The sequence below is a fragment of the Mytilus californianus genome, unplaced genomic scaffold, assembly GCF_021869535.1.
Source record: "Mytilus californianus isolate M0D057914Y unplaced genomic scaffold, xbMytCali1.0.p SCAF_2, whole genome shotgun sequence".
Lineage (NCBI taxonomy): Eukaryota > Metazoa > Mollusca > Bivalvia > Mytilida > Mytilidae > Mytilus > Mytilus californianus.
This window is the reverse complement of record NW_026262668.1, coordinates 112,845,947-112,871,650: the sequence shown is the minus strand read 5'-3', so window position 1 is coordinate 112,871,650 and position 25,704 is coordinate 112,845,947. Positions and strand designations below refer to the sequence as shown.

The 25,704-nt window shown below is 33.4% G+C and overlaps 1 protein-coding gene across 31 annotated transcripts in view; it reads right to left on the bottom strand.

The window, feature by feature from the left end:
* LOC127728563 (hemicentin-1-like) overlaps window positions 1–25,704 on the bottom strand; it is a 147,424-nt gene that overhangs the window by 30,284 nt on the left and 91,436 nt on the right. For 30 of the 31 annotated variants that reach the window (XM_052236001.1, XM_052235998.1, XM_052236000.1 and 27 more), the window contains 14 exons: window positions 24,825–24,956; window positions 22,911–23,042; window positions 21,051–21,238; window positions 19,132–19,178; window positions 19,032–19,066; window positions 17,420–17,591; window positions 16,882–16,979; window positions 15,815–15,985; window positions 11,376–11,540; window positions 10,086–10,229; window positions 9,642–9,779; window positions 6,566–6,721; window positions 4,133–4,336; window positions 1,515–1,577 (listed from right to left, as the gene is read on the bottom strand). In XM_052236001.1, the coding sequence (XP_052091961.1) occupies window positions 1,515–1,577; window positions 4,133–4,336; window positions 6,566–6,721; window positions 9,642–9,779; window positions 10,086–10,229; window positions 11,376–11,540; window positions 15,815–15,985; window positions 16,882–16,979; window positions 17,420–17,591; window positions 19,032–19,066; window positions 19,132–19,178; window positions 21,051–21,238; window positions 22,911–23,042; window positions 24,825–24,956 (1,845 nt within the window). Of the gene's footprint in view, window positions 1–1,514; window positions 1,578–4,132; window positions 4,337–6,565; window positions 6,722–9,641; window positions 9,780–10,085; window positions 10,230–11,375; window positions 11,541–15,814; window positions 15,986–16,881; window positions 16,980–17,419; window positions 17,592–19,031; window positions 19,067–19,096; window positions 19,179–21,050; window positions 21,239–22,910; window positions 23,043–24,824; window positions 24,957–25,704 lie in introns of all 31 variants that reach the window. The other variant, XM_052235999.1, reaches the window with a different exon arrangement.

Below are 25,704 nucleotides of genomic sequence, written 5' to 3'. Positions count from 1 at the left end.
AAAAGAAGACCAAGTATCTAGCCAAATTCAACTCTGCCTGGAGATCTGATTTCAAATGATGCAGATCCAGTACCAAGGGTCAAGACCATGCTTACTACACTTCATGCAAAGCTGACTGTGGTGGCCCTTATGATTTGACCAAACTTATGGGGACAGCTACCCACCAGCAAGCCTACAACTCTATCAATTAACACCTTCTGTTACAAGCATGTTCAGTAGTAGTACCAAAGTTGACAATGTAGCTGAATCAGGGGTACTTTTTGCCAACTCTGTATGATGGCTGATCGCTTTATCTTGAATTATATATAATGAATAAATATTTGAAACCCCTTATCTTCTATTTTTATCAAGTAAAAATAGATATGGAGTTGTTGAAAGGTATGGAATTATTGTTCTTTTAACAAACAAAAAAGAAGATATGCAGTTTAAACACAAAAAACCATTGCGTACGTCGATAAATAGGTCGATAAAAAATCTCCAGTTATGAAGCCCAAACTCCAGCTGAAAATTTCCAAATCTCCAGTTGTGGCTTGACAACTCTGTCACATGTCTGCAATTGATGCCCCCGCATATGCAAAGTGTTATTTTAAAATAACTATAACATTTAACCACTTGTACTCCAAAAATGACAAAGTTAAACTATCTCCCAAAACAGCAAATATTAACAAAAATCAAAACCCTCACCACATGCACACCTTCAATACATGTACAAACAGCCAGCAAAGTGAAAACTTCCTAGCATTCAAACTGTAGGAGGAGTTATCTGGAAACGCTCCTCTTATGCAAGTAAATACTCCAAAAAATGACAAATTTCAACTATCTCACAAAAGAGCAAATATTAATAAAAATCAAACCCCTGACCACATGCACTCCTTCAATATATGTACAAACAGACAGCAAAGTGAAAACTTCCTAGGATTCAAACTGTAGGAGGAGTTATGCGGAATAACTATTTACCCATAATGGGACGGATGGAAGGAAGGATGGACAGACGGACGTACAGGGGTAAAACAATATGCCCCCCAACTTTTAGTTGCAGGGGCATAAAAACGAGTAAGCATTTATAATATTTCGATTTTGTACCAAAATTGTAAACAGCAATGTAATTCAAGTAGTATTTATTTTCAAAATTTAGCACTTGATTGAACAAAATAAAATGAAATTGACCATGGAAAGGTGGTCATCTGACTGTTGTGAGGATTTTGGCATGTTTCTAAAATATTCACTTCAAAATTCTTGGTTTCCAGTAATTGTTAACCCCCTAATAGCATGATTATATGAGGGGTAGTAGGAGGGGGTGTCACCCTGAATTCCTGAAAAATTAAAGTATTCTTTCTCGGATCCAGAAAAATTAATTATTGATTCCCTAGTCCCCATAGATGTTAAACCAAAAATCCCTCAAAAATAAAGGCCCAATCCCGACCTCCAGAAAAAGGTCCTTCCCCCCTCTTATAAAGGTATAGGATCTTAGATACCATAAACTTTTTAACAATAAACATTTGTAAATGACAAACCTGTGCAGAATGATCCTCCATTGTTCAATAGGAAACCTTTAGGACACTGGTTACTTTGTGTACCTGTAAGAAAAGCAGTACTTTCAAAAATATTAATATAAACATTCCATATTCTATCAAATGCTCGAAGAAACCCTTATCACCATTTACTGTGACAAAAAGTGGATATATGATGATTATACATGAGAGAGAAAAAAAACATGTTATACTTGCTACTTTTTTAATACTTAGTTAACTGATATGTCCCACTAGCTTTAAAAGAAACTGATATGCCCCACTAGCTTTAAAAGAAACTGATATGTCCACACTAGGACTAAGAGAAACAGATATGTCACACTAGGTTTAAAAGAAACTGATATGTCCCACTAGCTTTAAAAAAACTGATATGCCCCACTAGCTTTAGAAGAAACTGATATGTCCCACTAACTTTAGAAGAAACTGATATGTCTCACTAGCTTTAAAAGAAACTGATATGTCCACACTAGCTTTAAAAGAAACTGATATGTCACACTAGCTTTAGAAGAAACTTTTATGTCCCACTAGCTTTAAAAGAAACTGATATGTCTCACTAGCTTTAGAAGAAACTGATATGTCCACACTAGCTTTAAAAGAAACTGATATGTCCCACTAGCTTTAGAAGAAACTGGTATGTCCCACTAGCTTTAAAAGAAACTGATATGTCTCACTAGCTTTAGAAGAAACTGGTATGTCCAACTAGCTTTAAAAGAAACTGATATGTCCACACTAGGTCTAAGAGAAACTGATATGTCCCACTAGCTTTAAAAAAACTGATATGTCCCACTAGCTTTAGAAGAAACTGATATGTCCACACTAGGTCTAAGAGAAACTGATATGTCCACACTAGGTCTAAGAGAAACTGATATGTCCACACTAGCTTTAAAAGAAACTGATATGTCCCACTAGCTTTAAAAGAAACTGGTATGTCCCACTAGCTTTAAAAGAAACTAATATGTCCACACTAGGTTCCAAGAGAAACTGATATGTCCACACTAGCTTTAAAAGAAACTGATATGTCCAAACTAGCTTTAAAAGAAACTGATATGTCCACACTAGCTTTAAAAGAAACTGATATGTCCACACTAGCTTTAAAAGAAACTGATATGTCCACACTAGGTCTAAAAGAAACTGATATGTCCACACAAGCTCTAAAAGATGAAGAAAGGCAAAAAAGCGCTATTCCTTTCTTTTTGTGTTTTTTGCTGTGCACATACTGATTTTGTGTCCTGGATGGATACCCCATATCCTTTCTTTTCTATTAAAAATATTCTGCAAAAGTGAGACAAAGTGAGGTAAGAATCAACAATTAAATTATAATATATCCTAAAATTTTGTCACAACTGTTTATAATGTCATCGCCTAAGCATCGGACATTATTAATGTTTATATCAAAGTCATTATTGTAAACTTGAATTTATTTCTAGTCTATATTGTCGTAGTGACATCAATTATATAAACTGGGAAATTAGACCCCTGAAATGCTCTTTGCACAATATGAAATTGAAAATGAAATATTGAATGAAATTTCATTTTATAATGTAATGACACTGATCAATTTGTCCATAAAGTTACTAGTATTCTCCCCTATATAATTTCAGGAGTTCGACAGAATTAAGAACATGTTCTCAAAGAAACTTATTTCCAGACTACAGTCCTGAATAGGTATAAAAGAAACAGTCACAATAGAGTTGCAAAAGATGTTGTACAAAGTTTCATACACTAGCGATATATATATAGTCATTTGGGAATGGCAAAAATATTCCATGCTTAGTGGCAATTAAAAATAAAAGTATTATCAAACAGGAAGTGAGTATTCAACAGATTTGAAACTAGCTTACTAGGTACACTTTAACACCTTAAGTCCCTGATCAAATACCAAATCATTCCTTTATATATAAGCTGAGAAGTTAATGATGAAAAAATTACATGCTCAGTAGGTATAATAAAATTAAAAATATCGTCAAACAGGAATTGACTGCCTGTCAGAGCTGAAAATCCCTAAAGCAATACAGCTCGTCATAAGAAAAGCATTAGACCAAACTTGAAATCATCTCTTAATACAGAAGCTGAGAAATATGAAACTAAAATTTACATGCTCAGTAGATATTATAAAAATTCAAAGAAACGTCTCACCAGAAGTGACTGCCTTGCAGATCAGAAACCTCTTTACACGATACAACTCATCATAACAAAGTTGAAGATCAAATATCAAATCTTCCTTATAATTAAATGATATGAGCAAATCAGCCCTCATACATATAAATCAGCAAATGCAATACTGATGACATCACCCGTTGATATAAATCATCAGTTAATATTGCTTTCGGCACGGTCCAATAAATTCTAGTCTCCAGGGCAATACAGCTTACCTTGAATTTAGATCAGGGCTATTAAATACAGAAACAGTCAGTTAATAACACTTTAATACAGAGACTAGGAAAAAAGTATCAAAAATTATGTAAAGCCTAACAGATGGACAGACAAGGTCAATCAGTCTATTATCCCCTGCCCCATGTGGTGTGGCATGGAATAATAAATTAATCTTAATCACACATTAACTTTAAAATATATTTTGTCCAAAGTAATGTTACATGTGATACCTGGTGATATCTGTGAAGTAAATGTAAACATAAGCTGTTGTCTATCTGGGTCCATTTTGATATTGATATCTTTGGTAGTTAGTTTCTCTACTAAATATGGCATGACACCATGTGACTGGTCATATGATATGGTATGATTCCACGCATAAGGTAGCATGTGACCATTTACTCTCATCAGCCTTGATGAATGGGAATACAGGCTGGCTGAAAAATATAATAAAAATTATTATATTTATTTGCTTTTAAAGAAAGAGGGTATGATAAGGCACCTGAATGAGAAAAAAAACACAAAGAAGTCACTAAAGCACATGCTGATGCAAGTTCACATAATCCTACATTTTACATTACAAAGCTGGTATCTATATACACTGTATAAAAATGATACAACACAAGTTTAGGCATTCTTTTAACATCTTTTTACTCTGTCCCTTTCCTTTTAAAAAAATTTCATCTTATTACTTTAGAAAACACTAGATATGGACAATGCCCCCCTCCCTTTTCTGCTCTGCCATATGCACGAGTATAGTTCCACATATTTTAGATTTGACAAACAGTGATGTTGGCATACAACTTCAAATTGTTACGCTGTCTGTAAGACACAAATGATGCCCCTGCCTGACCATAGGAAATTATAACACTATGTATGATGATCTATGTTTAATTTTTATGCTAAAGGCTACACTTGCAGGACTGAATGTCTAGCCAAAAGGTTTCAACTTTCAAGAAAACTGTCGGCTACAAGTAATAAAAATTCTGTGGCCATGCACACCTCCATTATGTGTATGAACATCCTACATTAAAGCTGTAGCTCCAAAACTGTAGGAGGAGATAGCCGGACAAACCATGATCTCTTTATGCAGCTAGTACCAAAAAAATGACTAAGTCCAACTAACTGTCATTTTCAGAATATTTGAAAAAAAAAATCAAAATCCTGTAGCCATGCACACCTCCATTATGTGTTTGAACATCCTACAAAATATTTAAGCTGTATGTCCAAAACTGTAGGAGGAGATAGCCAGACAAACCATGATCTCTTTATGCAGCTAGTACCAAAAAAATGATTACGTCCAACTACCTGTCATTTTCAGGATATTTAAAAGAAATCAAAATCCTGTGGCCATGCACACCTCCATTTCAATTCAATATTTTTACTTTTACAAACAGTTATGTTTGCTTATATATAAATCTTTTTTGTGATCTGTATGTTCATCTTGTGTTGATGAATATTTTTACTGGTTTCAGTTTATACCTATCTATTTAAGTTTTGAGATAATTTGCCAAATTTTAAAAATTAGTAAAAAAATTGTAATTTAGGAGCAATATATCCTGTTTAGGAGTCTTATATCGCTGATATTGCCTCGAAGTTTCTCTCGATCTACCACAATTTTTTTTTTACTAAAATGCAAAAAGATGTTTTAAAAACAATCATCATTCAGGGAAAATAACTCCTATAAGGTATTGGTTGACAATTTCGGCCATGATGACTTATTTGTAAATCTTATTGTGCTGAACAATTTTGCTATATGCTGTTTCTCTATCTATTAAAGTTTCTGCAAAAAAGCCAGAAATGGGTAAACATTGTCTTTCAAGGGCAATAACTCATATAATGGGTCAAATAACACTTTTGTCCATGATTACTTATTTGTAGATCTTATTTTATTTAACATTTTTACTTTAGAAAAGATTCTCTCTATTTACTATTGTATCAGCAAATAAAGAGCTGCACCATGAGCGCATGATACACCCGTCACTTTTTCAAAGAATCAAGTTCCATAACTCTTCAATGTCATATCAGAAATTTATAAAAACTAAGTTCAAGAGTGAATTGACAATTTCTGCCATATATATTTATTTTTGGATCTTATTGTTTTGGTCATTTTCAATGTTTCAAATTTCTCTCCATCTTCTATAGTTTTCAAGATAACAAAGAACTTTGAAATTTACTTTTTGCGATAACAGCCTTAAACTGTAAAATTTGCTTTAAATTGAAATATCATGGACAATAACTCGAAAACAAGTTGTCCAATTTTTCTGAAAATGCCTAAGATGATAGACCTGGTCAACCTGATAGTTTTTACCCTGTTTTGCTCTAACTGCTTTAGTTTTTGAGATACAATCCAAAGCGGCATTTTACCCTTATGTTATATTTTTAGCCATGCTTGTCGATTGATCAAATCCCTGGATGTAATTTTTAATCTAAATGTCATAAGTAACATTCAGGTAAAGTTTAGTAACATTTGGACAATAAGTTTCAGAAGAAAAGAATTTTTTTCAAAGTTTTCAAGAAAAGCCAAGTGATGTCAATATCTCACATGGTCTTTAAGAACAGATGAGCTAAAAAGGTACATATGTTCTACTAAAAGATTAACAAAATCTTCAGCACTTATGTTTACATGAAGATGAATATATTTATTTTACAGGGAGATAACTCACTTGGTCCTGTCTGGATATAATCTTCTGTATATGGGTACAGATAAACATCACTATCCACAGGCAGTTCAGGCACAGATCCACTGACTATTATGTCAAACTGTAAAACGCCATTCCTATCTACCCCTGTCACATAATGATTCATCTTTAATATATCACCTACAATTCACAATTATCACATGTAGCAATATTCTGTTAAAATAGTTTGTTTTCAATACAATAAACTTTATAGATCAATTAGTCACAATAATAACTAGACATCATTAAGATGGGAGCCATCTCTGTGGGCCCCGCTGTAAATAACGTGGTAAAAAATTTGTATGGATGAGCTGATATGAAGCTTTTGACCTTGACCTTTGACCTAGGAATTTGTAAAAACATTATGACACACCCTCTGGTGTTGTTTAATATACATGTCAAGTATAAAGTATGAAATTATAACGGTTCTCTAGATATAGAGCAGACACAATTTGTTACGGATGGACGGACAGATGGACAGACTGATCACTATAGGGTGACCCACCAGTGGCGGGGCCCTAATAAGGCCACACCAATTTGATTAAAACTTCTTTGGATTTTCCCGCTCCTGTTTTGGAGAAATTGACTTTTCAATAAAAAAAAAATTACCGCTCCTGCAAATTTTAGGTCAGCATGTCGCTCCAAATTAGTTTCTCCTTGAAATTTTTTTTCTCACATAGATGCTTTTCTGTTGCATATTATGCTCCTATCGTTTTAAATGCACGTGTGATAAATCGATTTGTAAATAAAAGGTAAAAAATCTGGATGCCAACATGCAGTTGTGTCAGCTCATTGTCGTGGACAAGTAGTTATTAAACACACAGTTATCCGAAATGCTTCTCGTTTTACTTTTAAAGACCTGTTCGAGGATGCAAAAATAAAAAATCTTTCGTTAGATGACATCAGACACATCAATATTTGTTAGAACCATCGTCACCCCCCGATTTCTTGTTTCAACAGGCATAGACCTATCAATATTTTGATGAAATGAATTGTAAATTCCCATGAACTTTTAAAAAAAAAGCACAGAAGTATTTGATGTTGATGAAACCCCATATCCCCTTGTTAGTCTTTTGGCATGCAAGCAGAACTCTTCTTTCGTTGGGGGGAATTTAGAGAGTTCCAAAGAGACCAAGGTGATGCCGTATTGTGATTGGCATGCTCGTAATAATTAGGGGCGTGTAATTGGTTCAACCACTTCTAGTCAAGCTAAAGATTTTAAATGCATAACAGCTTTTAGAAGCAAAAGGAAAGAGTATTTTGCTCAGTAAGAAAAATGAATGTGAATGGGGTGTCAGGTATTTTAAGGGAATATGAGTTCCAACAAGACCAAGGCGATGCCGTATTGTGATTGGCATGCTTGTAATAATTAGGGGTGTGTAATTGGTTCAACCACTTCTAGTAAAGCTTAAGATTTTAAATGCACAAAAGCTTTTAGGAGCAAAGGGAAAGAGTATTTTGCTCAGTAAGAAAAATGAATGTGAATAGGGTGACAGGTATTTTAAGGGAATATTTTAATACTTTTGGATCTACATGGATAGCAATATAACTATCTTACTAAGGATGGTGTTTTAGTACAAAGCAAGAAATATTCACCTCATTCATTATTTTGATCCTAAATATGCATAAATAGTTCCAACTGGATATCAAGCAGCCAATAAATAAAGGCAACAGTAGTATACCGCTGTTCAATATTCATAATTCGATTAAGCAAAAACAAATCTGGGTAACAAACTAAAACCGAGGGAAACACACCAACTATAAGAGGAAAACAATGGAACAACAGAAACACTGAACTTCAACAATAAAACAATCATTACCATATAATGAAAACTATCAAATATCTTTCAAGGGCATTTTTTTTTATACATACACATATTTTAATTTTATTCAACATGTGTCATTTACCTAACTAACATACTTCTTGTCCTAAATATATATATGGATTTAAATGAAAAATTCACATAGACAAAGCTTACTAAAGGAAAATAACCAAAATTAACTAAACCGCAGTGAGACAAGAAAGTCTGATATGGTACAGGCACCAATAAATCAAATTATATGCATTAGAGCATCTTTTGCTCCTCGTTTTCTATGAAATATCCCAGTTATAACATGTACATAAATTGTACAACTTCTAAATCACACAATTTAAAACTTCACATGTAGAGCACTCGCCTAAAAACACAAAACTCATTTTCAAGAAATATATAAAAACAAAAAAATTTCGCTCGCTCACCCCATATTTTTATGAGCTTTTTCTGAAGAACTATTAATCAAATTGGTGTGGCCTAACGGATATATACTGAACCTATTAAATATTAATATTTCAGAAACAAAAATATCTTTTTTGTTTCTCTATGGCTGAATTTAAAACAACACCATAGCATATGATTCTGTCATGCTTCTTAAAATGAAATAAGGTGACAGCTGACCCCATTAGACAGGTGACCACTGAAATGAGTTAAATTATATAGAGAAATCGTTTGGGAGGATCTGAAAGTGACCATTTGAGGCAGGTGACCGCTGAAATGAGGCGACCGTTAAGGCAGGTTTGACTGTATTAAGACCTGGTTAACAAAATGTGAAAATCAAAGTATAGAAAACTAACCATCTTATTTAAGCTAATAGCATAAACCAAAATAACAATTATTACAGACAGCAACCAATAACATCATTAGACTACAGACCCTTGGTTCGGTACACACACGAAAGAATTTGCAGGGTAAACATTTTGTTGGCACTTAACTTCTCCCTAACCTGGGACAAAATAGAACTAACTGTAAAAAGTTGAAAAGGGCTTGATTCATCAGATCAGTACTAAGCACAACTAGGTGGAACTTTATAACAGGACTAAAACTAATGTCTCCCCTTCACCTTTAGAAGTGACACCAGTAAAGAAAAGGTTTAACAACCACATTCATGTACAGAAAAGGTTTTGTCATGGTAAATAAGAATATATGTCTGATTAATGGGTGGGAATCAGAAATGTTTTTCAATTATAAATGATATGAGGGGTTGGGGCATGACCTCTCACAAAATAAGTGTCAGACATGCTAACCTGTTGCAAACTGTACTTGAGTTTCCCTGTTATATTTTCCATCTGTCAATCTGAAGCCATTACTTGCACCTCCTACTTCCTGTGACAGGGTCCAGTATATTGGATTCAGTACTGATATTAAGTGTTGAAAATGACCAGCTGTCAAAATATAACATTAAAAATAAACAATTAAATATAAAATATAAAATATTTGAAAACAATAAGATATCAAAAGTTTGCTTTTGACAGTTCTCCCTGGTTTTCTAAACTTATGTTCAAAGAACAGTAACTGTGCAAAAAAAATCTTTTTCCAATGTTTCTTGAGAACAATATCTTCAAAATATTCTTGTTTTGGCAATATTGCAAACAAAAGATCCCTCAAATGTTTCTAATGAACAAAATCCCTCTTTCTCTCACCATAAGATGAATCAAGTATCAATTCTATTCTATTAAATGTGTACGTACATATTTCCGGAGGTATATTGTCTATTGTAGCATTAATATAAGTTCCATCAGTTGTAGGTGTGGCTAAAGCTGTTATCCTGCCTTCAGTAAGATCTATATTGTTTATATAACCAACCAGATTACCTTCTCCTCTTTGTGGGATTCCTAATAAAAGATCAAACAAATGTCTCGTATCTAGCAACTTTTCACAATGTCATACTCTAACTAGTTCCCTACACAATTTAAATACAATAAATACATGTACATATCCAGTGTTGGTCAGTGCATAATATAGAAGAAGTTGATGTCATTTTAAATTTTAGATGGTAAAATAAACTGGATATTATGACCCTTTATGCCTAGGTCTTGACTTTTGAAATTAAGATTTCTGAGAAGTATTTCTGTTTGAAATACAAAAAAAATTTTGTTATTTACTGTTAATGGCGAAACTTTGATAGTCTCTCGTTAAATTTATGGAAAATTTTTATAGACACAGGATGCTTTACAAATTGACTTATTGTATAACACTGTGTTGAAGACAATATGTTGATCTCTAGATGTCTGTTTGGTTCTAGTGCTGTTGGGTTGCTGTTACCTTGACTAATACCACACAGCTTTCATTTATGATTATTTTATGCTCTATATAAAATCCAATTGTTAGATATTTTGAAGATGAAATTAGAAGTTATAGTGGTCACTATTAAAAGTGATATATTTGAAATTTGATTTTACAAGTTGAACTGCATTTGCCAACCAATGATACATCCACTATAAGTATTTAGTAAACAGGAAGTTGATGAGTGAATGATGAAAAATCACATTACACTGTATAGCATGCTCACATGAAAGTCGATTCCATATTTCAGAAAGCTCTGATTTGTAGTTTTTGAGAAAATTGTTACCAAAATTTTATTGGATGGACAGATAGAAAGACGGACAGGCATAAACCAGTTTAATACCCCTCTTATTAGAACGGGGGTTTAATTATATCTGACTGTGCTTGACATTAAACTACAATTGTATCCTAGACCTTGACTATCAAATTATATGCACCCACAATTAAAAAGTAAGGCCAGTAGCTATATCTATCCACTAAAAGGTGTGGAAAAGTACATTGGACAAGAAAATTTCTAATTCTATCAAAAGTATGCAAACTTTGAAAAAAAATTACTTGATTCAAAGTCAATGAACCTAGGTGAAGTATCATTGGTTTGAAACAAAGATTTGAAGATGGTCATGCAATATTAAATTAAGTGGCCATGGTCTGCAGTAAGTATTTCTTTTGAAAATGTACACAATTATAAGACTTACTATAGCAAGGTTGAACACTGCACTTTACAACCTGATCTCTATCTCCAACACATGGCAGTCCACCAAATAATGGAATGTTACATACACGATGTCTCTCCTGAACTCCCTCATCACATGTAGTGGAACATTCTGACCATAAACCCCACTCACTCCAATCTCCTGGTACTAAAAAAAGCCCAGTAGTTAAAATACAGAATAACATCAAATTGAAATTGTGCTCCGTTTTTTTTTTCTTGCTGTGAAACTGTATAATGGATATTCCAATACAGTTTAGCTTTACACAGTCCAGATATTTTTTTATTAAACAGTGGCAAGATTCCTACCAGTTTATTTCACCTACTTTCACTTTGCCATCTTTTATTTATACTTTATAAAGTACTTATTATTTTTGTTTCAGATATATACCATTCACTAAATAGAAACTAACTGAAAGATTTAAAGCACTCAACTATTTTTTAATTAACAATTTACTTTCCAATCTATGATAAAAGTTTTATCATGAGACAATACACAACAAGAATGCATCTGCGGGTCATGCTAAGCATACAATACTTTATTTCAAGAGGGTTACACAGTTAGCTATATAGATATAAGAAGATGTGGTATGAGTGCCAATGAGACAACTCTCCATCCAAGTCACAATTTGTAAAAGTAAACCATTATAGGTCAAAGTAAGGCCTTCAACACAGATCCTGGGCTAAATAATATTCCCTGAGGCCCTTATCATAGAAAAAAGCATAAACAAAAAATGCAAACATATACATGGCATACATTAGAATAAAAGTTAAGTTTAATGATAATGTTCAATACAACTGCATAAAATGTTATGAGAAAATAAAAATGATAAAATAATTAATATTCAATACTTTTTCAACTGGTTGATTTCAATAAAAGATCTGTTATTTTGTATTTGAAAGCATACTCACTGACCAAAAATGTTTATTCAGAATTATTGCGTGGATTTGTTCTTGTGATTTTTGAAGACTAAAAAAAAATGTGAGATTAATTATTGCCATTTCAGGAAAGCTTCATAAGAATATATGTATCAGATATCAAAATGTTAAGTTCTTTAATTGTGATACTAACCCAGAAGCATTATTCACATTGATAAAAAACCTCAATAATTTCTGAATTTACAGTACTTAAACATCTTTGCATTGGTCAAAGAATGTGTTTAATAGGAAGAACCACTCTGTAATGAGAATGTTCTCTGTAATGAAATTTCTAAAAAAAAAAAAAAAAAGCTTATGCAAGATCAGTTTTTCATAACTATGCCAGTGAACAATATTTCCAACCATTTGCTAAGCAAGGACTGTCATGTTTGCCTTAGTTTCTTACATGGACATTCTATAACCAAACATGCCTAGTATCTCCTGTGGGTCCAACAATATTTACCACCATTTGCTAACCAAGGACTGTCATGTTTGCCTTAGCTTCTTAAATGGAATTCTATAACCAAACATGCCCTAGTATCTCCTGAGAGTCCCTGACAATATTTCCAATCATTTGATAAGGGAGGACTGTCATGTTTGCCTTCGCTTCTTACATGTACATTGTCTAACCAAACTTGTCCTAGTATCTCCTGAGAGTTCTTGACAATATTTCCAATCATTTGATAAGCAAGGACTGTCATGTTTGCCTTAGTTTCTTACATGGACAGTCTATAACCAAACATGCCTAGTATCTCCTGTGGGTCCAACAATATTTACCACCATTTGCTAACCAAGGACTGCCATGTTTGCCTTAGCTTCTTAAATGGAATTCTATAACCAAACATGCCCTGGTATCTCCTGAGAGTCCCTGACAATATTTCCAATCATTTGATAAGCAAGGACTGTCATGTTTGCCTTTGCTTCTTACATGTACATTGTCTAACCAAACTTGTCCTAGTATCTCCTGAGAGTTCTTGACACTATTTCCAATCATTTGATAAGCAAGGACTGTCATGTTTGCCTTTGCTTCTTACATGTACATTGTCTAACCAAACTTGTCTTAGTATCTCATGAGGGTCACTGACAATATTTCCCATCATTTGATAAGCAAGGACTGTCATGTTTGCCTTTGTTTCTTACCTGGACATTCTGTAAACAAACTTGTCCTAACATCTCCTGAGGGTCCCTGACAATACCATAATATGATGAGGAAACACTGTGATATTTTCCCATTGTTTCTTACCTGGATATTCTGTAACCACACATGTCCTAGTATCTCCTGAGCAAGGATCCGGAAATTTTTCCAGACAATTTCGGTCATTTTGAGATGTTTGAAAAGTTGGTGCCCCTTTTCAAATTGTCGATATCAACTTGACTATATTCATAGCATCAACGAACATGACGAACTTGTATTGCTGTTTCATCGCATTTACTAAGTAAATGTCTTACCATTACCATGAAGGACAGTTTAGTGAAGGCAACAGTCTAAAATTGAAATGATTTTAATGACTCAAAATGGTTAATTTCTCGGACATTGCTTACGTTTCTTTCGATTTGACAAAAGATAAAACCGGAAGTTTGTGATATTTTAAAGTACGAATAATTCCGGATTCATTTCCGGGATTTGTTTTGTTTATCAAATTGACAGGAAGTCACCGGCTTTTTATGGTTTTTTTATTTTATTACCTTTAAAAGTGTTTGAATATAACAGATAATAGTTGCACTCGTTTAATTTAGCATGAAATCAATTTGCATTTTACGATTAAATATTAAATCTGCTGAAGACAATTTCACGCATGCGTATTACATAGTAAATAAAGCGCATGTGTTACTCATGAAAAAATATTTTTTTCTACGTAAATTTAGATTTAATTTTTAAATCAGAATTGATGACTGTCTTTGATGAAAAGTAAATAAATAATGAATACACTTGTCAGGGAACTTAAATGTTTTATAGATATTATTCTGAGCTTTGTGATCACTGTCATGTGTAAATTAAAACCACAGGTAAAAATCATTAGCCAATGTTTCCCGGAGTCATTGATATAGATATTAGGAGGGCCCTCAAGATTATCAAACTACTGTAGTGGCAGTTTTATTACAGGAAAGGGATTATAAACAAAAACAAGTGACCACAAGTGCAAAATGGCGATTAAGAAATCCGATTTCAAACATTGAGTCAATGAAATGACCGAAATTACTTCTGTAAAAAAATAAAATTTGTCCTAAATCCCAATTACTTGTTTAGGACAAATAGTTTCATTTTAGGACATGACTGGCAAATATGACCGTTTCCGGACCCTTGCTCCTGAGGGTCCCTGACAATACCATCATATGATGAGGAAACACTGTGATATTTTCCCATTGTTTCTTACCTGGACATTCTGTAACCACACATGTCCTAGTATCTCCTGAGGGTCCCTGACAATACCATCATATGACGAGGAAACACTGTGTTATTTTCCCATTGTTTCTTACCTGGACATTCTGTAACCACACATGTCCTAGTATCTCCTGAGGGTCCCTGACAATACCATCATATGATGAGGAAACACTGTGATATTTTCCCATTGTTTCTTACCTGGACATTCTGTAACCACAAATGTCCTTGTATCTCCTGAGGGTCCCTGACAATACCATCATATGATGAGGAAACACTGTGATATTTTCCCATTGTTTCTTACCTGGACATTCTGTAACCACACATGTCCTAGTATCTCCTGAGGGTCCCTGACAATACCATCATATGATGAGGAAACACTGTGATATTTGCCCATTGTTTCTTACCTGGACATTCTGTAACCACACATGTCCTAGTATCTCGTGAAGGTCCCTGACAATACCATCATATGATGAGGAAACAATGTGATATTTTCCCATTGTTTCTTACCTGGACATTCTGTAACTACACATGTCCTAGTATCTCCTGAGGGTCCCTGACAATACCATCATATGATGAGGAAACACTGTGATATTTTCCCATTGTTTCTTACCTGGACATTCTGTAACTACACATGTCCTAGTATCTCCTGAGGGTCCCTGACAATACCATCATATGATGAGGAAACACTGTGATATTTTCCCATTGTTTCTTACCTGGACATTCTGTAACCACACATGTCCTAGTATCTCCTGAGGGTCCCTGACAATACCATCATATGATGAGGAAACACTGTGATATTTTCCCACTGTTTCTTACCTGGACATTCTGTAACCACACATGTCCTAGTATCTCCTGAGGGTCCTGACAATACCATCATATGATGAGGAAACACTGTGATATTTTCCCATTGTTTCTTACCTGGACATTCTGTAACCACACATGTCCTAGTATCTCGTGAAGGTCCCTGACAATACCATCATATGATGAGGAAACACTGTGATATTTTCCCATTGTTTCTTACCTGGACATTCTGTAACCACACATGTCCTAGTATCTCCTGAGGGTCCCTGACAATACCATCATATGATGAGGAAACACTGTGATATTTTCCCATTGTTTCTTACCTGGACATTCTGTAACTACACATGTCCTAGTATCTCGTGAAGGTCCCTGACAAAACCTTCCACCATTTGTAGGTGGAGGATTGTTACACTCTCTGGTCCTTAACTGGTTTCCTGTTCCACAACTTTTACTACAGGAACTCCAATCTGACCAATCAGAATATTGACCATGCACTGCAAAGTATAGCAATTGAAATGTTAAAATATATTGCCTTTGAAATCTATCATCAAAATATCATTGAAAGAAGAAAACTTCAAGTTAAGAAGTTCATTCCATAAAATGCCAATTGTGGCATTCAAAAGTAGAATTTGTATGTTTTGTCACTTATTTTGAATAGCCATCGTTTATAGTCTGCAGCAGGAGCTAGTAACTATGAAGAGCAGTATAATTCAAATATATCACATATAGACAGTGGCTTTGTGTCCAACTTAATTCAATTTTTTACATGAAATATACAACAATAAAGCTTATTAATGTTATCTTCTATATCTTAAAAGATATTTGGGCAGAAAATATAGATTTTCAGGCCATGAATATAGCACTTTTGGTATTGAAATGAAATGCATAGCAACATAAACACTCACCAGGCAAAACTCAATCAAATGCTTCCAAACTTGCATTATTTAGTTTCAGATTCACAACTTCTCTAAATTACAAATGTATATCAATATTGACTGTATCTCATAAAAGTTAATTCAGAAAATATTCTGGTCTAGGGATCTAAACCACAACTCCCTGTGAGACCACTTAAAATAAATTAAAGACCCAAATGGCTTTGTAGAGCAGATTTTTCTTAAGCAATGGAGAATGGTCTATACTGAACATTTAAATGTAAGGAAATATAAAGTGTACAAATGGGGAAATATGTAAACAACTCCATATTAGAAGTTTCACAACCACAATTAATAGAATCATAAAATTCATTTGACCAAAAGTATCAGCTAGAAATGAAAAGTTTAATCTTTTGCATGTACATCCTTCCAATTTCCAACAACAATATTTCAATGAATATTTAATTTTCTCTGGATTTAAATGTGTGTAATTAGCTATGGAATGCATAATGTTTTACCCATTACTGTCAAAGCTGCCTCTATAAGTGTCTTCCCTAATGAATTACTGGCTTTACATCTATATAATCCTGTATCAGACAACTCAGCTGATAATATTCTGTAAAATCAAACATAACATTTAGAATAGATTTCTGTATAGAGATCTAAAGATTTTGTAGCTTACTTCAGTTTTCAATTTACACTGCACATAACTCTGATGACCATTATACTGTTATTGGTTTTAATTTTCCCCCAAAATTGCAAGTTCTTGGTCCAGTTTGCTGTATATAGCATTGAATGGAATGCATTTTAAGTGTTAATAAAGTTCACATGGGTACCAGGCAAAGAAACTATATATTTCTTACTTAAACATTTTTTTAAATGTAATACTATCATGTTTTTTTAGATAGTAATATGTTCAATACCTATAAGTAGAACTTACAGCTTATAAAGAATATACAATGTGTGCATATCTGAGTGGGGGGATCACTGAAACATCTAGATTTCAATTATGTCATCAAAAACATAGATATATTGATTCTGTAATGAACTAATAACCTCAAAGAATTATTGGGAAGAATGACTATTCTGCCCCCTGGGACTATCTCTGTCCATCCCCTTTGCCAGGTTACAATAGGCTGGGGTTCTCCTTCAGCCACACAGTCCATTGTCATAACATCTCCTTCTATCACAGTAGTATTAGTAGGTTCTATCTTAAACTTTGGTGGTTCTGTTAAATAAACAATACATGAGACAAATCAAACAACATACAATAAATACTGAGGTCAAAGATGAACAGCCAAGATCATTTTCAATTTTGATTTAAATTTCCTCACATGTAGTGGAACAAAAGTTTCATTTAATCTTAAAATCATTAGTTTTCAGGATTAAATCTGCAAAATGTGATTAAGTATAGAATCTATTCCATCTTAAGTAATATGCACTTCTATCTTTGTGCTTTAACTTGTAGTTTCCATTAAAATATAAGCTGCTATGTTAATTATGTATTATCTTACCATGAACTGATAGTGTTGCCACTCCTTCAGATGACCCAGCTTCACTGCTATGTTAATTATGTATTATCTTACTATGAACTGATAGTGTTGCCACTCCTTCTGATGACCCAGCTTCATTAGATTATGTATAATCTTACCATGGACTGATGGTGTTGCCACTCCTTCTGATGACCCAGCTTCATTAGATTATGTATTATCTTACCATAGACTGATAGTGTTGCCACTCCTTCAGATGACCCAGCTTCACTGCTATGTTAATTATGTATTATCTTACTATGAACTGATAGTGTTGCCACTCCTTCTGATGACCCAGCTTCATTAGATTATGTATAATCTTACCATGGACTGATGGTGTTGCCACTCCTTCTGATGACCCAGCTTCATTAGATTATGTATTATCTTACCATAGACTGATAGTGTTGCCACTCCTTCAGATGACCCAGCTTCACTGCTATGTTAATTATGTATTATCTTACTATGAACTGATAGTGTTGCCACTCCTTCTGATGACCCAGCTTCATTAGATTATGTATAATCTTACCATGGACTGATGGTGTTGCCACTCCTTCTGATGACCCAGCTTCATTAGATTATGTATTATCTTACCATGAACTGATAGTGTTGCCACTCCTTCAGATGACCCAGCTTCATTAGATTATGTATTATCTTACCATGAACTGATAGTGTTGCCACTCCTTCTGATGACCCAGCTTCATAAGATTATGTATTATCTTACCATGAACTGATAGTGTTGCCACTCCTTCTGATGACCCAGCTTCACTGCTATGTTAATTATCTATTATCTTACCATGGACTGGCAGTGTTGCCACTCCTTCAGATGACTTAGCTTCATTGCTATGTTAATTATGTATTATCTTACCATGAACTGATAGTGTTGCCACTCCTTCTGATGACCTAGCTTCATTAGATTATGTATCACCTTACCATGAACTGATAGTGTTGCCACTCCTTCTGATGACCCAGCTTCACTGCTACTTTAATTATGTATTATCTTACCATGGACTGATAGTGTTGCCACTCCTTCTGGTGACTCAGCTTCACTGCTATGTTAATTATGTTTTATCTTACCATGAACGGACAGTATTGCCCCTCCTTCTGATGACCAAGCTTCATTAGATTATGTATTATCTTACCATGGACTGACAGTGTTGCCACTTCTTCTGATGACCTAGCTTCATTAGATTATGTATTATCTTACCATGGACTGATAGTGTTGCCACTCCTTCTGATGACCCAGCTTCATTTGTAGCTACACATTTATAATCACCAGCATCAGAACTCTGAAAAACATAGAAAATCTCCAAGCAATTAATAATCCAACTAGAAGTGTGAGTAAACTCACAATAGAATACCCCTTGTCCCCTCAATAATAATTAAATAAATTGAAGTTAGTAAATTCTATTAACCTCTCCGTCTACATATCTGGATTATATTTCTTTATGCACATGTTCAGGTAGTGTTCTTCAATTGTGAAAGATTCATTGAATATGTCTAGCTGTAAAGAGAGTTATGTTCACAAAGCACATGGATAGCTAGATGACGAACATGTTGATCCTATATATCCAAAACATCCTTTGAAGGGGGTATAAATATTAAGCCTTTAAATGAAAATTTGGAAAATCTTTTCCTTTTCATGCCTGTTATATTTTAATTTCAATATCCAGATTTAATATTTTTGTTTGTTCTAACATGTTCCCAAGTTTGAATATTGTGAGGTATTTTTTTCTTTCATCAATATATGTCCTGAGTGTTTTGCTTCTTCTCTCCTTTATGTAGTTTTGATAGTATAGTACAAATGTTGAAGTTAAAAGTGTAATCCATTAACATGTAAACAAACTGTGCAAAACATTCAAAGTCAATGAATCATGACTGAAAGTGAAGGAACAAATAACCTCCTTGGAAATGAGAAATGCCAATACTAATACAACTGCATACCATATACCATTGACTTATCATAAGTTGTTCCCTTTAAACTAACCTAATCCCAAAATTTAGCAATGTCATTAAACTACGCTAAAGTTTCAAAGTCAATGAACCATGCTCCATTGAAATGAGACATGCAAATACTAATTCAACTGATTGATTGTTGGTGTTTAATGCTACTTTCAGTGCTATTGGCTATAACGTAAAGGAATACGTAAAGGAAGCAGAAGAGCCCACAGAGCACAGAGAACCACTGACCTTCAGCAAGAAAACTGGCAATGAACTACTTAGACCACTTAACCACTTATCCCCCCTAATTCAACTGCATACCAAATATCATTGACTTACTATTAGTGGTTCATCTTAAACTGATCTAATCAAAAACCTAAACAAGTAAAATATGCAAAAGTTTCATAGTCCATAGACCATGACTAAGGGGGTGGGCTAAAATAATCTCCATGGAAATGAGATGTGCCAATGCTAATACCACTGCAAACCAAAAATCATTGACCTATCACAAGTGGTTCCCTTTAAAATTCAGAGACATTGGATATGGCTCTGCCACAGAAATTCCAATTGACATATTTAGTAAGTAATTTTGAGACAAATGTGGAATATGACTTTGCTAAAGGGATTCAAATTCAGATATGGAGCATCCCATGGTTCATTAGAGATTTTACCATAACTAATAGAAAAACAAAGGATATGGGGTAACCATCCATGACACAAAATCAGTACATGCACAACAAAAAACACACAAAAAGCAAAGAAACATCGCTTTTATTGCTGCTCTTCATCTTAAAGTCACAGTGAGGCCTTCAACATGGAGCAAAAAAAAAAACCTCCTTGGAAATGAAAATGTCACTAAAAAAAACTCTCACCTCACTGCAAGTCATTATTTTGTTACAATTCCTAATTATATAGGGCCTATCCATAGCAAAAAGGAATATACCCCACAGGATGACATACATTATTTTTATTCTAACAGGTAAAAGGATAGCAAAAATACACTAATTTGTGTGGCACTAGACAACCCCATTAAAAAAGCTTGAACTGTATAAGCACAAAATGTATTGGGACATCATCATTCTCTGTTGGATATGGTTTATTGGGTATTTTAAAATGGACAAATCAGAGAGCAAATACAGGACATTATATTAGAATAAGTGATTATATATTAAAGAAACATGTCAAAAAGATATTTTCAATATAAGGAAACTAGATTTTACTGTAGAGTCAAAGATGACAAGGGATCCATTTGCTAATTGTTGTATCCTATCCCCCAGTTGTATTGAACGTCCATTCTTTGTCCAATAGATATCTGGTAGAGGGTCACCTCCTACAGAACAGGATAATATAACTGTCTCTGCCACTGTCACAACTCTGTTACTATCAGGGACAATAACTCTTGGTGGCACTGTAAATAAAATGTCAAGAAACAAATGAGAAGGACTCACAAATTCCTATCCCTGATCTCCCGTTTTTTTTTTAAATAGCAAAGCCCATGCTTTGTTAAGCCAACACTACATCTAATCTGATAAAAACTAAATTAAATTAAAGTAAGAGATACACTGTCATTTATAGTGGCATTATGTAAAGATTCTGTTAAAATTTTCTTGAAATCTAGTCAGAATAATATTGTTTAACTGCATCTTCAGATACGATATAATAATCACAAAGTCAATGTTTTCTAATAGGTAAAAATGAAAAAACAAAAATCACTTGAATCAAAAATAAAAATATTTGCACTAAGCCAATATATAATCAAGAATTTATGGAAGTTCACTATAGCCAGTCTCTGGTCAAGTTGGAGAAGAAATGTACAGCTAAACTGACACAATATACCTGCTCATGTAAGCTATGGTATCCACAGAGTCAACAAGTGCAAGAATTAAGAAATGCTATAGTAAAATTGCAAGCAGAACATTATGGTAACAATGATGGTTTCTTTCACATTGGTAACTTGCTGTGATGAACAAATTTGATGAAGAGCGTATGATATTATTGACAATCATTATATTTTAATCTTTTTATAGCCCTTCTAAAATAGAATAGTATATAGTAGCTAAAATAAGGTAGAATTATAGTATGATTTATGAAATGTTCACATTTGTAGTATTCTTAATATTCTGATCAGATATAAAATCTGATCAAGTACCAAATGATAGAGGAAAGACTAACTGAAAGCATTTATACACAGCTCAAGACTGACAGGTGAACTCTTTTAACTTGCAGTCATCACCTCTTTTATCTTTTATTATTTCAGTGTTTTCAGGTGTAGTAGACTTACCTTTTAAACTTATTGGTTACAACACTGACTTTGTATTTGGTATTTCTTTCCTATAACTCTTTGCAACATTTTATTATCATTTAAAGAAACCAATTTGTCATTTTATAAAACATCAAGAATGTATCAAATATATAATCAAAATCCAAGCTCAGTAATCTTGTTTGAAAATGTTCTTGAAGTATAAAGTTCATATTTTTAATATAAGCACTAGTTATAAATATTAATTGACAGTGCTTCGTAAGCCTTTGAAGGCTAGCTAATTGACTTTGTATACATGTATGTAAAAATGTTATATCAGGTTGCGCTACAAATAAAATTATATATATATATATATTTTATGGATTCAAATCATTACCAACATGTGTACTAAATTTCGAGTTACAGACAATACATGTGTACAAACCTTTCATAACTACAGATCTATTCCAGCTGGAATCATGACAATACATGTGTACACACCTTTCATTACTACTAATGCTGAAGCAGTATTTATTCCAGCTGGATTCTAAATAATACATGTGTACACACCTTTCATTACTACTGATGCTGAAGCTGTTTCTATTCCAGCTGGATTCCAGAAAATCAATGTGTGTACAAACCTTTCATAACTACAGACCTATTCCAGCTGGATTCCTGACAATACATGTGTACACACCTTTCATTACTACTGATGATGAAGCTGTATTTATTCTATCTGGATTCCTGACAATATATGTGTACAAACCTTTCATAACTACTGATACTGAAGCTGTTTCCATTCCAGCTGGATTCTTGGCAATACAAGCTTAAGAGTACAAACCTTTCATAACTACTGATACTGAAGCTGTATCCATTCCAGCTGGATTTTTGGCAATGCATGTGTACATTCCAGCATCTTGTTTAATAGCATTCCTGATAATAAGTCTACTCCTTCCATGATAACTTGGTCTATCTACAAATAGAATTGAAAGATTAACATTCAACATAATGAAGATTGATGATGCATTAAGAAGCTTGCACATTTTTGTTGAGTAAGTGCTTAAAAAACAGCTTCTGGTTTTAAGGTAGATCAGAGATCTAAGTTAAAATCAATAGATTTTGAAAATTATTTGCCAAAATAGTTTATATCATGCTATTTTCAAAAATATAATAAAAAATAACAGAGCTTTTTTCAAGCTACAGATTGTGCAAAATTGTGAGATTATGTATAGATTATACATGGAAAAAACAATTTTCTTAGATAGAAATAAAATGAAAGAATCAAATTTTGAGATAAAATATGAAAAGATAATTAATATAATTTGCTTTCAGAAAATTAAGATGAAAATTTGGAAAATGGGACTTGCTCTCTTGCTACAAAACAAAAGAAGTTAATTCCCTACACATTCCTTTATAAGTAATCTTCCATTATATTGCACAGTTGAAAAAACAGATTCTTACAAAATATTTCTGTATTTTTGAAAAACAGTCGTAATATTAAGATAAAACACATTATTTTCTTCATTTAGATGAAAAAGTTTACAAATGAATTATACTAGCTCCTCTCTCAAAATTTATACATTTTCTTAAAGAAATAGAACAATTGTGTTCTGTTGTTTTACTATGCAAAATGGTGGAAGACACCTGATCTACCTTTAAACACTGTGTGGATGCTTTATATGTTAAACAGAACAAGACACCTTAACCATTAGTATGCTCTGTTGAATAGAGTATATTACTACATCGCAATTGGTGAAAAGTTCTGTAGTGTTTTTTTTTTTCATTTCCATTGACTGTTTTCTTCCTTTCTTAAAGAAAACAAAACCTTCAAAATATAGTCAAATTGGTATGAAGAAATTAAAGGGGAGCCTTCTAAATATAGTCAAATTAATTAATTAACAGCAATGGGAGTGCCTTGTTGGAAGAGAAAATACATTTTTGTTATATGCTGAATGGATAGATGTTGCATTCCATCCAATGAAAAGGTTCTACACATCTGCTGTGCCTTGAATTTACTATACTGAGAATATAATAATTCCAAATACATACAGTTATGAATAGGATAGATTAAAAGAGGATTGACATGATGTAAACCAATATTAAACCCATTCCTTAGAACTACTAAAATGTATGTATCAATCGGTTCTTCATCTCATTTTGCTGCTCCTTAATGCATTTTAATCATTTTCAGGTTTCAGAACCAACATAATTAAGTTTGAACATAAATAAAATTTAAAAAATCTAAAGATATGAAGTGTTGTCTACAATAACTCTCAGCATTACTTCTCCATCTTTCTGTGTGGATATTAAATTTTGCAGAAACTTATTCCTTAACAATTTCTTCCTTCTCTAACAAATTCCAAATCATTTTGATATTCCTATTTTTGAATTCCCTATCAAAATATATTTCTTATTTTCTATTAAAAAAAATCACAACTCTAGCAATTTTTCTTTGTAAATGCTGAAATTCATATATCACTTATAAGCTACAGGAATAGACATATTTACACTTTTGGGTATTTAGCTGAACTTTGTCTCCGAATGACCCTAGTCTGTCTCTGAATAACCTTCTGACGTCATGCAACAATCACTTTACTTTACAATTATGATGCCAAATGTTTTGAATTGTGATGCAGTATTCTGCCGCTACTTGTTTTAAGGAATAGCGGACAAATTGCATACAAGTGTAATTACATCTATCTGTAAGTCTGTATTCTAATCGCAATTTTTTATTTATTTACAAAAAAGAACTTACTTTGGACTGGTTCCCCATTCCTTGTCCATGTTATAGTAGGTACAGGGATTCCAGTGGCTCCACATTTCAAAATAAATCTTCCATTTAAAACAACTTCCTTGTTTAGAGGTGACTGTCGAATTGATGGAGGAACTATGAGCAATGAGAAAAAAGGTAGAGTAATTTAAAATACAGTGGTTTAAACTGTAAAACAAGAATGTGTCCATAGTACACAGATGCCCCACTCGCACTATCATTTTCTATGTTCAGTGGACCGTGAAATTGGAGTCAAAACTCTAATTTGGCAATAAAATTAGAAAGATCATATCATAGGGAACATGTGTACTAAGTTTCAAGCTGATTAGACTTCAACTTCATCAAAAAACTACCTTGACCAAAAACTTTAACCTGAAGAAGGACAGACGGAAGAACGGACGGTCGCACAGACCTAAAAACATAATGCCCCTCTACTATCATAGGTGGGGCATAAAAAAATTACACAAGGTTGCTATGCAGTAGAAAAATGTCCCTGCCACTTTTTAACTGTACCATTAGAGTCATAGGAAACAGCAGACATTTCGAGAGCAACTAAACATTATTATCAAGTGTCTTGAAAAAATCTAAGATTTAGAGTGATAAAAGGTCCTGTGCCATATACTTTGTTACTGTTTTATCAATATAGAAACAGTAAAATTTACAATTCTTTCTGCAAAACACGGACTGCACCTTGGAATGGTACAGGTGAAATTTAAAAAAATCATATCATCATGATCATAGCATTGTGTGTAATGTGAGCCAGCCAGTTTGACTTGAAAATCCATACATGTGAATTACTCTATTTAGTTATTTCTTTACAAATGTTTTTTTTCCAAGCTCTCTTTTCAACGATTGAAAGGGATAT